Here is a 14,527-nt window from a genome sequence, read left to right as displayed (position 1 = left end):
ACAAGAGTAAAGACAGAAGAGGAGGAAAATAAAAATATCTACACAAAAGAAAGATTGACATAACTTTAAGTTCAAGAGAGATAATGGCTCATCAGGAACATAGAGTTTAATTAGTTTCAACCGATTACAAGACGTATTTTAAGCAAAACTAAAACAAGAAACAAATGGATGAATCGAGGAACTGTCTGATGTGTGGAGACTGAATAGTCAGCATCACCTGAGTACAAAGCTTTTCTGATTAATGAATGCACAACACCTAAGAGATACAAGTTTGTACCGTTTACCCTCTTCAGTGTAGAAACTGTTACTGTAGGAATGAGATTTAGAGTCAGCTATTTAAGTATCGGTAAGGAATTGAAAATTAAAATGAAAAAAATGTTTTCCTATGGAGGCAAGTCAGCTATTCATTTCGGCTGCAAGACGCGAGAGGGTCAGATGATGATCATTTCGCTTCTTCACCATTTTGCCACACTTCATAACGCTTTAATACCAGAGCTTTTATGGTCCACTTTCTTTGGGATGGTATGAACAATCAAATAAACTCTTGTGCATCTGAAAATGTGGTTACATTACTCCTTTAATATAACCTAGTGCGGTTACATTAAAGGAGGGTTTTGCAAACACAGTAAGACATCAAAATTTCCCCTTTCTGCTGTCTTTTTTGCACAGCTGCATTCATTTCATGAATAAAGACCAACATTGCTTGCTTTATTGTTTTTAAAAACCAGCTTGAAAGAAATAAATAAACCAGCATGCCAGATTGCTTGCCAGCAGTTTGTAATGAGTAATTTACCCTAAGTTAGCAGATGATCTAACAGCATGACATTGTCCAGGCTCTTTGGTCCACTTTCAAAATGGCACTGTGAAACTGATGCTTTATCAAATTGGTAAGGAGTGAATTTATCTGGAGTTTTTCCTGGCAGGTAACAAAAAGGGTAAATGTACTAATACAAAGTTGATTTGTGTTATTAATGGGAATTGGAATCTTTTGAAAAAGCTGCTGGATTAGAATAACGACAGTCTTTCAAAAACAATGCAATGTGAAAAGCAGATGGTGGCAAAATCACAATAAACTTCAAAATATACAATAGTTGTCTGCATGAGCAAATTATGGTTTTCACATACATCCACAGAAAATCACGTTGATAAAGAAAGAATTGCAAAGTGAGGCTGAAAAACACTGGATAAACTAAAACCAGGCAAAAAAGAAATATCACCATCGTTGTGATTTTTGGCAGGACGACTTCTTGGAGAGCCATTAACAATCTCTGTTTGGCTTCCTTAATGTTTGTTATGTTACAAGACTGGATCTCACTCTGAGCTCTTTGTCTCCGTCTCACCCGTTATTAAGAACTGGAGCTGATGTAGCAAATCGTGCAGTGCCAGCAGACAATTTTTGTTCCAACAAATACAAAGGCAAGCCATTGAGTACACAGCAGCAGTACAACGAATTGAAGAAGCTGATAAGAAGCACACCATCTGTCATTTCATAACATCCTCTCAGGGGCTCCAACAGTAGCCCAGCACAGCAAGCTCCCCAAGCCAAAAGCATTATAAAGCAGTTGCAGGGCTATTTAGTATAGGCAAATATTGAACTAAAAAAACAACCTCGAAACATTTTTCAAAAGGAAACCTACTAATTTGCACCAGTGTGTTGTTGTGAAAACTCCAATAAATAAAATTTCAAACTGACAAAAGAGGACAGTCGGTTAATAGAAAAACAATAACTACTACATATTTCATTTAGGTATTAGTCTCATAATTTTAGTCAAGTGGAAGTATTTTTAAAAATGTGAGTCTAAATTTAATGTGATGTGTGTTTTGAAAAGTTAATTTTAGAGATTTGCTATTTAAATTACACAGAATTCACCATCTTCACATATAATCCACTGAAAACATCTAAAATACAATTAGACAAGTGAAAAGAAACATCTATTCAGCTTTTTACAGTTTCAGGTATACACAAATGTTCAAAGCTACTCACATTTCATAGCTTAACACAAACGGAGAAAAACTGTGTACTTACTTGAGAGAGATTTTATCCAGAGACTTCTGATGAAAATATAAATATTTTACGCAAGACAGGAGAGTTTGACAAAAAACAATAAGAGAAACTAAGAAAGAAATGAACACGGAGAAAATGGCTTACTGAGAGAGAAGGGGTGGGGAAAAGAGGAGGCGGGAAAAACCAGACAGCGAGTGTGAGAGGGCGGTGGGAAGGGAGAGGAAAAGTGGATATGTGGAAGGTTGAAAAAATAAAAAAACAGCCAGGACAAAGAGGGAGGGGTAAGGAGGCTGTGGCGATATGATAAATGAAGTGTGCTTAAACATGAGATGTTAAGTTTTCTTCTCACATTGTGCTCTGATATTTCTACTGTTTCAGCACCATGGACAGTTCATTATGTTCAACAGCAAAAGGTGAATCACAGAATAGACTTAGGGGTAAAAAACAGAAGGAAGATAAATCATTGTCAAAAACAGGAAATATTTTAAACGGCACCTAATTTGATGAAGTAAGCAGCATTAGTCTATGGTAAAGGGAAAAAAGGTCATCAGACTGCCATACTGGCCATACAATGAAGCCATCAAGCTGGACACGCTGGGCTCAGGTTATTTCACATCATACCTTGCTTACTTCAGCTCTGCTGCAAATTAGTCTGAGATGGAGACCCTTCTTCGATGAATCAACCCAGCAATTTCTAAAACCTTCTCTGTTAGTATAAAAATATGTCAACTGAGGCTATAAATGTATTTAATCGTGTCAGGCAGGCTTACAAATTCAAGTCACTAGTGAAACAAGTTATTTCAAGGACTGTGATCTACTTCATGCAAGCACAAAAACATGGCACGCAGAGGAGGTCAAGTCAAAGAGAGGGGAAACACTGCCCCCTGCTGAGCTTTACGATTTAGATCATGTTGAAATGAGTGAGTAAAATCAAACTATTCCTAATTATGCAAAAGTTAATGACAAACTTACAGACGGCATCTTTTCTAACAAAATAAGATGACTGTCTAATCGACAAGTCAAATGATAGATGCAACAGAACTATTGGATTCAAATGTGGGATGCAAGGGATTGAAAATTGCAGCACATCATAACACAGAACACAGCTAAAACATTAAAAAATACCACATGATGGTAATGGAACAACCAGCCTTGTAATGGATATCAATGTCTACCTTTAGCTCCCTCCTGACATCTATCCGCAGTTTACACTCTGCTCACCTGAGGAAATCGATATGAGCTCTTTGTTCCGAAAGCAGAGAAGCAAGGGTAGGTTAATGAATGCTGACATTCTGGTGCTGATCCATGTCCAACACCACAAACAAAGAAAAAGATGGTCCGACAGAGTCTGAACACACACTTGTTTAGTAATTCATTTTGGTGTCAAGGGAGTACTTCAGTGGCTTTCTGCGTAGACACTCTCCACAGACAATACATAATCTGTATAAGCAGTGAAACAAAAAGAAGTAAGGAAAAAGCACAAAGACCTGTGTACAATCTTTCCTCACTGACTCGTACCTTATGCAGCACAATTGCAAAAGTATTCACACCCTCTTAAACTTTTTCACATATGCATTGTTATATCCAAAACCTTTATGCAAAAATTACATGGTTTTCAATTTTTTTTTTTTTTTACATTTTAAATAATCTTTTTATTCTACTAGAAACATACATTTATCAGGCAGCAAGAAAGAAGATAGAAAAAAATTGACTTCTGTTTGGTAGCACAAATCAACTTCATGAATGTTTGTACCTTTATGGTTGGAAGAAATACATTTTTAAAGACGTTACTAATGAGCACAAAGGACAAAAGTAACTAAGCATTTTAAAATAAGAAAATACCATCACAATACCAGCCATTTGCATTTTTTACTCTGAATAAGAAGTTCCTTTTAAGAAGTGCATCATATCAAACTGTAGCCAACTAGTTTATTTGGCCGTTCCTGATAATTGTGTCAGTGACAGATGCTCTGACAACCAAATGGTATCTTTGGTTTAAGTACGTTGGATGTTAATTATTATTTAATTGAGCTTGATATAGGATCTTCCATTGTAACCAACTTTAGTTAATTCACTACTTGCACAGTGACATGCCAGAGAAAATCATCCTGTGACAAATATCATAAAAATAAGCGAAGTGAACTGTTAAACTACCCAAAGCCAACACATAAATCTACAATGACACACTAAATGAACTCATTCAATCAATAGCCTAACCTTTTTAAATATACCAGCATTCCTCTGCAGCATACGTGGGTGAGCTTAAAAAGCACTCACATTCTTGTTCAGTCTATATTTAGTGATCTGACTTTCACACAGAGGCCAGAAGAATATATAATCTGTCTCGCTTTCTGCAGAACCTTTTTACTGCAGAATAAAGCCGACTTCGAGTTGATGCTGTGGTAAAGTGAGAGAAAACAAAAACACCCAGGCTTTTCCCACAGCCTTTGACCAAAGAACTTCCAGCCTGAACAACAATAGGTCCTCTTGGAAAGGAGATTGACTGAATGGAAGCTCAGTTCTCCCAGTGGCATTAGCATACTCCAGTTTGTTTTTCCAGTTTGGTTGTGGAGTAACAGCTGCCCTCTTCTGGCTCTCAATGGAACATGAACAACATTAAGCAAAGGTAAGAGCTGGCTGGAAAACCAAAAAGCAGAGGAAATGGCTGATTGCAGAAAGTAAATGAAATGTATGCATATACAATGCCCAGCAAAAATATTCATACAACCAACATTTTTATGTGCATATTTCAATGCTCAAACTTGGCAGGAGGACCTTCTGTAAACATTGTTTTTGAGGTGTTGCCATGATATTGGTGAATACATTTGTTATATATTGTCCAACCCCATGTTGAACCGAATTTAGGGGTGGTCTTTGACTGAACCATTTTAACACATGAATATACATTAGTTCAAATCTGCTGAAGATGTGGATGCAAGTTTAGAAAAGAAGGTTTAGGATTTGAGTCCTGGCCTGGGGTTTTTCTGCAAGGAGTTTGTATGTTCTCTCTGTCCATGCACAGAATCTCTCTGGGTACTCCAGCCTCCTCTTAATATTGACTACTCAAATTTTCCCTCAGCTATTCGTGTGTTTTTGTATGGTTTTCTGTCCTGTGTGTTAAAGGATGAGCAGTTGTAGGATATGGATGGATGGATTACAAAATGTTCTGGAAGTTGATCCATACATGTTTATAGTTCAAACCTGTATACACACTTATATTTTCAACTGTTGATTTGGGAGGGAAAAAATACATCAGTATTGACTTGAATCCTAAAGTAGCTGCTGCTTCTTACCAGACTGATCATTCATCATGCGGATGGCTTTAGCTTTAGCCAACTCCAGTGCGGTAACCCATCTCTGCCGCTCGACTTCAGTGCTCGCCTTCAGGTGGTATGTGCGACCGCCGCTGCTCAACACAATGTTGCAGGCGTCCTCTGTGTCGATATGTGCAGTAGCCAAGTTTATAGTTCCTCGACATGTATGGGCCATCTCTGCCTGTGTCCTAAAAAGAATTAACACAGGGTAGGAGGTAAATCAAGACATACAACATAGACGGGCACACTGGTCATGAGAATGAATGAGGAGGGAACAGAATTTCAATTTCAGTCTTTCAACCAAAAAGGCTGGGATAGCAGCTGGCATTCCTACTGCCAACAAGCAGAGCAAGAGAGAGCAACTGAAGGCAAAGCAACAGAAAAACACTGAGTCGCTTCACTGAAGTAGAAGAAAGTAAGAAATATGTAAATGCACACATTAATAGCAAACTTGAATCAGCTCATTTTAAACAACTTTTTATTATTATTTGCACCAGCTGCCCCTCCTGCTGGTGAACTGTGGGTATCTGGATATCCTCACGACACCAGCTGTGTGCAGTCAGCGGGCTTTCAAGTCTACATAACAAGGCCATTGTGCAACTTCAGGCTTCTTTACTGAACACAACTGAACAATTAATAAAAATCCAGACAAAGAGAGAACAGAGAGCAGAATCATAGCAGAACAATTAAAAAGAAGATCAGAACAAAGTAATTGATAGCAACGGCAATTGATTGCACACGCTGCACCAAAACTAATATTTTGCCACTGTGACGGACCATCATGTTTCCTGGAAAGAATATTCTCACATCTTAAAATGCAGCCCTTTTTTTGTAAATTAACAACATAAACATTAAAGTGCTGGAACAAACCGGTACTTGAATCTACAAATAATTCACTGCAAGAATAGTAATAACCAGATTCTGTGAACATACCTGATGTTAAACACCATCTAAAAGCACCAGCAGGTCTAAATGAGATGGAAAAATGCCATGGCCTTATTCTGATTTTACGATGTTCTGAGGCAATGTGGAATGGAGTCCTGTGGCCTGGCAAATCAAAAATTTGCCACAGTACACGGTTATTAAAGCCTCATAAGGAAAGAGACCATCTGGCTTGTTATCAACACACAGTTATTTAAAAAAAAAATGCCAGCATCTGTGATGGTATGAAGGTGGATTCGTCCACATGGCAAATGAGATCTGCACATCTGCGACATCAGAAGAGGAACAAAAAAGACATGATAAATTAATTAATATCTGGGACATCATCATCATTTCTCAAAGATCTCAGTAAGCAACTCGACAGACAGTGGAAACATCCTTTTTGGATCTGAAAACAGCATGAAATCACAAGGCTGTACAGTTTCACCATAACCAAATCCCCAAATATCAAAATGAGCAGCTTTTTGAATGATCAAGTAATGATATGGCTGATTTTAATTGTTAAAACTGCATTTGTTTATTTATTTCATCTTCAACCAAGTGAAATCTTATTGTGGTATTGCATTAAGATCTTTTCTTGCCGTCTTTGAACAGAATTTACACTCCAATTATGTTAATATTACTCTAACTTTAGTTTTTTGTTTATCCTTTTTTATGTAAATAGGCTACAAATTGTTTTTTTTTGTTTAGTTTTTTTTCCAAATTCATTGATAAAAAAAGAATTATCTAGCCAATTTGTGCTCAAGAAAATACATTTTTTACCTCCATCATAAGTATATTTTTCTGTGCTCTAAATCCCCAAAAATATAAACAAAAGTAAAATTAATTATTTAATAAAAACATACATTTATGCAGTACAAAGAGCTGAAGCAGTTATACATATTATAAAAAACAAACTTTTTTACCACCACTAATGTAAAAAACAGACTGCAGTCAAATGACTTCCACATGAGTTCATTTTCATTAATTTTCTTGAAATTCAGATATTTTGCCTTTTGATCATGTTCACAGAAAAACAACCAATAAATTCAATTTATAACCAACTCACTAAATCAACATGGAGTCTTTTGCAGCAACTTACAGTGAGCCTGGTTCTGTCGGATATTTCTACCTGTTAAAAGGAAGTTATTCCTCTCCATTATCACCATATGCTTGCTCAGGAAGAGGGGTCCCTGCAATGACTCAATTTCTATAGACAGACATCTTCTAACCTGTTCATCTGGGCAACAGACTCTGACTGTTTCAGGATTGTAATTTGGACTAAATTGATCTCGGTGTAATTTCATCTCAATGGGACATCAGGACTAGATTGTATTGTTGTGAACTGCATTGGTCTGCACTGAATAAGAAGTTCCTTTTCATTGCATATGCATAAGACCTGTTAGTGCCCTGAAATGACCATTGTATTAGTTTGGTGAACTGATACTGAATTGAACCAAATATAGATGTTGCTGCACTAATTATTTTTTTTTAGATCAGGAAGCAAGACAGTTGAAAAACAAAAAGGCATGAGCCAAAAGCTCACAGGTTTGCAGGGTCATACGCTCAAAAACATCCTTTTAAAGCATGCAGCCATGCCATCAAACTCTTCAAGTTCTCTTTCTCACAAGAAAAATGTCAATCTCCCTAATAAGGTAGCCGCTGCCTCACTGAGTCAAAGGTTTAGAGTGTATTTATAAATTCTGCCAGGCAGCGGCTTCCCTAAAGTCAAGTCTTGTTATCATGCCAAGCGAGAACAAGCGCTTCAGTGTTCCATTCCTCTGCTGGCACTTGGTGCACATCAGTTCTGCAGACAAACACTGCACTGGGGCCATGCGAAGCAGAACGGAGAGCGGGTCGGGCAGGGATCCTCAACAGTCCAGTTTGTGGTTTCACCCGGCCGAGCTCAGCTGTAAAATTCTGCACGTTAAGTGGGTCAGAAACAGAATGTGCTGCTGATGAGTAAGATGAGACGCATGCTGATCGCTGCTGCCCTGTGGGGAGGCCAGGCCATGCAAAGGCCATGAAACTACACAGTCAACGAAAAAGCTGGGAAACAGAGATAAGGGCCATGGGGGCGCTAAGGCACTAGTTGGATGAGGAAGGGAAGGAGAAAGAGAAAGTAGAGCAGCATGATGTGCTGCATCAGGAGAGCATCGGTGTGCTTTACCTGTCCATCCCCTGTGCACACATCCTCATAAAACATAAATCCACCGATCTGGAGCATGTAATGACAGAACAAAAACCAGTGAGCATGAAAACAGACGAGAAGAGAAAATGTGACAAAGTACCCGAAGCTTGAAACCATAGATCAGTTTTATTGTGGCTGTGGGCTACAATTTAACAAGACATGGACAAAAATGTCAAAGAACCGCTTGATAACATGCTGAAAGTAAAAAAACAAATATGAAACTTAGAAAAAAGAGCAGTGGTGCTCCATTTTGGACAGCTTGGTATGAGCTCCAGAAAAACTGAACCGATGACAAGTTAAGTATGCGGCCACTGGCTCGAGTGTCTTTTTGTCATCTCTTAGCTGCTGCCACATAAAAGCACTAAGACCACACAGACAGACACCCAAACAGAGACACTTTAGCATGCACACAATGTCGCCTGGTGCTAAAAGCAATGAATAGCCCATTAACAAGATTAGATCACAGCAGCTACATTGCTTGCTCCAGTCACTCCAGATAAAACGCCTGTCCGACAGACAGGATTCACGCCAAGATCGAACCTTCAGCTGGGCCCGAGGTCGCCTTGCTCAACACTCTTCCTCCTCCTCCCCCGTATCCCGAATGAGCAAGCAGTAACACCATAACCTGACTCTCTAAAATGGACCCAGGCAGCAGGGAACACCTGGTGAGCAGGTCTGCCCTGCTGCCTGATACGATCTGGTTTCTCTCCAGGTACTGGAGCAAAACAGAGACAGACCAGGCTACTATGAAAGACAAGACCAGGTGGTGCGATATTGCAGCTCCAGTAGCTCCCAAAGTTTTAATGTCCTGTAATCCTCCCTAATTCAGAGCTGGATTTACATTGAGAGGTTACGAAATTGTGCAAAGAGTATTAAATGCAGGAGCAAAGTCACTTAAGAAATTAAAAAAGATGAAGATGTTCCAGGAAGGAAGAAGATCTTGTCATACGTCTTCTTCAGCACAACGAGGCTCTTTATGTGATTTGCACTAAAAGGAGTCATGACACAAAGCTGATGTGGAGGAAAGAATGACCAGGCTTGCGGTTTTTGGAGCCAAAGTGATGGAGCAGTCAATACCGAATGAGATTCAGAATAGCTGTTCAACTCATTACACTTTAGCTTGCTCAACTGCTGAGTGTGTCAACCCATTCATAGACTCAAAGCATCGATTGGAGCCACAGGTTAAAGAGCCAAGCCAGAGCTTTGAAAACAAAAACAACAACAAAAAAAACTGCAGGAGATAAAGTGATTTCTTAAGGCACTGACAGAATTTCAAAAGGTGTGTAACTCACTGTTAAATTATTAGAAATCTAGGGACTTCTTTAAAGTAAGACAAATACCAAATAGTCACTTATACAAATTATGCATAAAACTTTAAAATTACAAGATACAGTACATGGTGGTGGCAGCATCATTCTAGGACATGCTTTAGTTCAGCAGGGACTGGGAAGACGGTCCTTTCAGCAGGACAACAACCCTAAACATACAGCCACAGCTACAATGCAAAAGTGAAAGTTTTGCATTGAAAGTTTTGCGTACTTTAAGTTAAAGTATGGCTATGTCCTAGAATGGTCCAGTCAAAGACCAGACCTAAATCGAACGGTGAGACTGTGGCGCCTGGCAAGCCAGAGGTTAAATGACGCCCTCTACCCCGTCTGACTGAGCTCGAGGAATTTGCAAGGATTTTAGTTTCCAGTTGTGTGAAACTGGCACATACAAAACCTGAAGACTTGCAGCTGTAATTTTAGCAAAAAGGAATCTATAAATAATTGGCATTGAAGTGTTAAAAAAGTGAATACCATATGTTTAATTTTTCAATTCATTAAAAGGTTTTAAAAAATGTGTAATTAACATGCCACTTCACAGTCATACAATATTTTATCTTTGCCTATTGAACCCTGTGGTTGAAACAGGGCATCGGTTAGTTTTTTTCCTCTGTCAGAAATCTTGTTTGATTAAACTGAGAGCATCCTGGCTGCTTTCTACTGAATGTCTTTTACACAACCAATCCTTGTGTTTTTGAGCAAGGCCAGCTATTGCAAAATAAGACATCTCAAAAATTTTAAGTTGCATCTCTATTTTTATCCAAAATTGTCCCTTTCTCTCAGTCGAATAAAATGACAAATAGAGAACATGTGCAGAAAAATGGGTAAACGTGGGAAGCAACACATTTATGACATGCGATGAAAGCACATTAATTAACATGTTGTCACATTTATCTCTGCTCCTTTTTACTCCAGTGACAGACAGTCAGGAGGCTCACAGAGGCAAACAAAGCCCAGAGTCAGACACACACACAATGTGGCCGTCCCAGGAAGACATTGGCGGAGGGAACAACTCGTACGCTTCAGCCCGTCTGTGCTCAGATGTTGACAGGTTAGCTTTCCTTCATTGGAGGCGGTCACCGTGTAACATAATGGACTATTAATGCTGATCGAGGCAACAGGCGTCTCTCATTTCATCGCAACTACAAGCAGGAGACTTTAGCTGTGCAACTGCTCCACCAAATAACATGTTGATGACAACAGATAGACAGGTGGCTATACTTGGAATGGACTCAGATGAAGAGGGTTTAACAATACAATAAGTAGACAGTATTTCCTGTTTAACAGAATAACACTGTAAAACACCACAAACAACTACAGCACATGATTTTTGAGGAAAAACTTATTCCGGGTGCGTTTGTGTCTTTTGTGTTGATTTATCACCAAGGTCCCAGCACAACTGACAGTTTTTAAGGATTTCTATTTCAAAACTTCCCAGTCACAGCTTTAACTAACAGACCACTGAGCTGCTTCTTTCTTCGGCTAGGAATCATTTAATTTGGGACCTGGACGAAGCAGGACAACAACCGTTGCAGATAATGTTTCTCATTCTGTGTGGAGGTAAATGTGTATTGTGTCAGAGTTATACATTTCATATGATTTAAACCTGTCGCTAGTAATTAAAATCTGAGTGCTACAGTGCTTTTGAACAAACAACAGGGTGAGAAGCAACCAAGTGGTACAATGTATATAAAAATCAAGTATCAAGTATATGTCAAAAGTTAGCACATTTAAGACTTTGGTAGCTGTGAGTGAAGAAAATCTTCTGTCTTTAATGTGGAAGTTATTTTCACGTGCAGGTTGTACATTAACCTGATGATTTTAACAGTTAAAGTACATTTTAACAAGACAAACAGGAGTCTTTTGTGCTGAATAAGCACTTCTTGGATGACACATAAATTGTCAACTCATTTTTCCATGTCTAGGCAACTTTTAACTACTAACATCCATGCCTGCAGAAACATGACTCTCTCAACAGAGTCACAGGTGTGACTCTAGTATTGGTGATGTTAGGTAAGAGGAAGCAGCTGTTAGAATGGGTTGAAGGCAGAATGATGATAGCAGCAACATAAAGTCATGTATCTTATTACACTGAGACAATGAAGCAGCTATTCTCAGTGAAGTGAGGTGACGCAATAAATGAACGAAACCTTAAAAGTAACATGGCTCTATAAATATCTAAAAATATAAATAAATCAATCAAGCTTTTTCCATTTTCTGGTTATTAAAAAAGTCTGACCTGGAAAATATTGAACAAATACACTTGAATCAATAATTTTTTAATTGACTGACTTGGAGGAAGTCATTTAAAAAAACTACTTAAATAAACCACCGTCACTCATTAACGCTTATACAAAAGCACAAGTAGTTTTGTTTTATCCTGCTCAAAGATCATGTATTTAAAGCAAAAAAGCAACAATTATTAAGTTAAAAGGTTTACTATAACTATGGCATCATTATGTTGCCATTTTTAGACTGATGCATAAACTATAAATGCATGCAAAATTCTGTAGTGCTTTCCAAACTGTGCAAAATATCTTACCTTTAGTTTAAGCTATTCTCATTTTAATAGAGATACAAAATATGCAGCTGAAACATGTGCACATCAGTTAAGAAGGAGGTTGTACTTTGCTTTGCTATTCTCCAAAGTATCAAACTGTGGTCACTCCAGCACTTTCTCTGACATTTCATTCAAATGGTATTAACTTTATAATACATATTTTTTGCTATACCTTGACACCAGAACCCACCGGGTCCCCAGAAGACTCTTCTATTTTAATGTTCATTAAAACTTTTTATTAACTTCTGCCTTCTTGACAGTCTTGTTTTCAACTAAAAGAACATTCAAGGTGAATCATATTTGTTTCCGTTTCATCTCTTTCTATTTACTTTTCATTTGTCAACAAGCACACTTTTGATTTTTTATTTCAGTTGTTTAATTAAATCTGGCAGGGAGAGTTCAAATAAATCTGACCATTTCTACTAAAGTAAGCTAAGTTCAGAAACAAAAAGGACAATTTTGCAGTCAACTCTAAGTTGTTGACAAATGAAGTTAATGCAGCCTAAGTCATATTTCAAACAGGGCCAGAGTAGCTTTTCTCAGCAGGCTGACTAGAGGTGTCCAGCAACAGGTGGGAAGGGGAAGCATCTCAATGTCTTTTTTTTTTTGTTGTTATATTTTGATCCTTATGTGAAACTATTAGATTTGTAAGTGTGCCTTCTGAGCCAGGTCTCACTTTAAAAAGCTGTTCCTCTCAATGAACAGCTTGATTGAATGAAGGACAAATACAAAAACATTTTGTAAAGCTGAGCTTTTAAAATATTATCTTGGATTTGTTGTAAATTGTCCCTATAATGTAATTTTTGTCTTTTGAGTTGCATGTTAATATTTATCTCTGTCTAGTCTGAAATCATACCAGTCTTGTTTCAGTTTGATCGATGCCCCTAAATTGTGTGACATATATATGAATGATGCAACAATAATAACTGAGAGGGGCCGTGTAATAGTGTAGAATGTTATCTGAACAAATGGATGTAAAAAGTTATTTTCAGGACAGGGGGCTAAAAGGGTTAGCTTGGTTTGCTAACGTATGTATCTATGGTAACCTTATTTTTTCTAACATTAATATTATCTTAGGAAACATGCTGCTATAGGTATATTTATATATATAAATATGTCTCTCCCTGTCTGTGTTCCAGGTCTTCTACAGCCCACATATATTCAGCCAAAGTGAAAACAGTACACCCTCCGTCAGCTGGAAGTAAACAGGCTGCCCGTTTGACAGCTAGCTTTAGCCCGCCGCTAGCCAGCTGAGGGAGCCAGCTGTCATGATGCGCCGACTGAAATATGACACTCTGCGTGCGTTCACATCCAGCACTCCAGCACACAAAAATAAACATATTACCTGTAGTAGGAAAGCAGGCCATTGCTGAGGACGAACCATCGCCGTTGGTACCCTTTCAGATAGTTAGTCCATTTGAAGAGCCAGCCTTTGTAGGTGTCCGACCCCGGAGCTGGGGCCGCGGTGGAGGTGGATGCCGAGCCCTTCCCTTGCTCGCTCATCCTCGGCTCAGCCGTGCGCCGGAGAGGCGCAGGTTGATAAACCGGACCGAACCGGGCAGCGGGCAGCGGAGACAGGAACACTACGCCACTGCGGCTGTCGGGGAGAGGACGTCCTCGCAGACGGGGAGGAGGGTTCGGTCTACGGCGAGAGCAACCACCCCGGACCCCTTTCACATGACTCCGGAGGAAGGACGAGAAGTGATGCCAAGACACTTTGCTGATGCAGGCAGCGGCGGATTCAGGACACCGAGCTCGACAGAGAGGAAATTCCCTACAAGCTCTCCCTGCAACCGGTTGCAGCTATAACCAAAAGAGCAGTTATCGCCATGGCGACTGGTCCAAGCTGTTGGAGGCAGCGGCTCTGAGAGGGAGCGGCCGCTGGTGTTCGCTGCCCGAGCCCCGGCGCCTGAATGGGAGCGACAGCTCGGTGAGGTCCAGTCTATGAGCCACAGCTGCACCACGTGACGGGGGCCGCTACACATTTGACACGCGTGGGGATTGTGATTCCTGACCTCAAGTCGGTCGGGTGACCAAGCAGAAGTATTTCTGAAGACATTTCAGGAAGCCATGCAGGGAAAAGAACAGCTTGTGTCTGTACTAAAACATAATGAAGGTTTCACTGCCATTAAAAGTTAATTATTAATTATATCAGTTGTCAGCATTTGGTCTTCTGCCATTTGTCATTTGAATACAATGCAAAGGTGATGG

The 14,527-nt window shown here is 39.2% G+C and overlaps 1 protein-coding gene across 2 annotated transcripts in view; it reads right to left on the bottom strand.

Annotated features, from left to right (window-relative positions):
- Positions 1-14,266, bottom strand: part of osbp2b (oxysterol binding protein 2b) — a 43,321-nt gene extending 29,055 nt beyond the window's left edge. The window contains exons 1-2 of one of the 2 annotated variants that reach the window (XM_055049028.1): positions 13,662-14,266; positions 5,299-5,507 (exon numbers count right to left, since the gene is read on the bottom strand). In XM_055049028.1, coding sequence (XP_054905003.1) covers positions 5,299-5,507; positions 13,662-13,819 — 367 coding nt within the window. In that variant the 5' untranslated portion in view covers positions 13,820-14,266. The remainder of the gene's footprint in view (positions 1-5,298; positions 5,508-13,661) is intronic. The other variant, XM_055049029.1, reaches the window with a different exon arrangement.
- Positions 14,267-14,527: the final 261 nt, after the last annotated feature.

This window comes from Poeciliopsis prolifica, unplaced genomic scaffold (genome assembly GCF_027474105.1).
Source record: "Poeciliopsis prolifica strain line A6 unplaced genomic scaffold, Auburn_PproV2 SCAFFOLD028, whole genome shotgun sequence".
NCBI classification, from domain to species: domain Eukaryota; kingdom Metazoa; phylum Chordata; class Actinopteri; order Cyprinodontiformes; family Poeciliidae; genus Poeciliopsis; species Poeciliopsis prolifica.
Note: the sequence above shows the minus strand (reverse complement) of the source record. Positions and strands in the feature narration are given on the sequence as shown.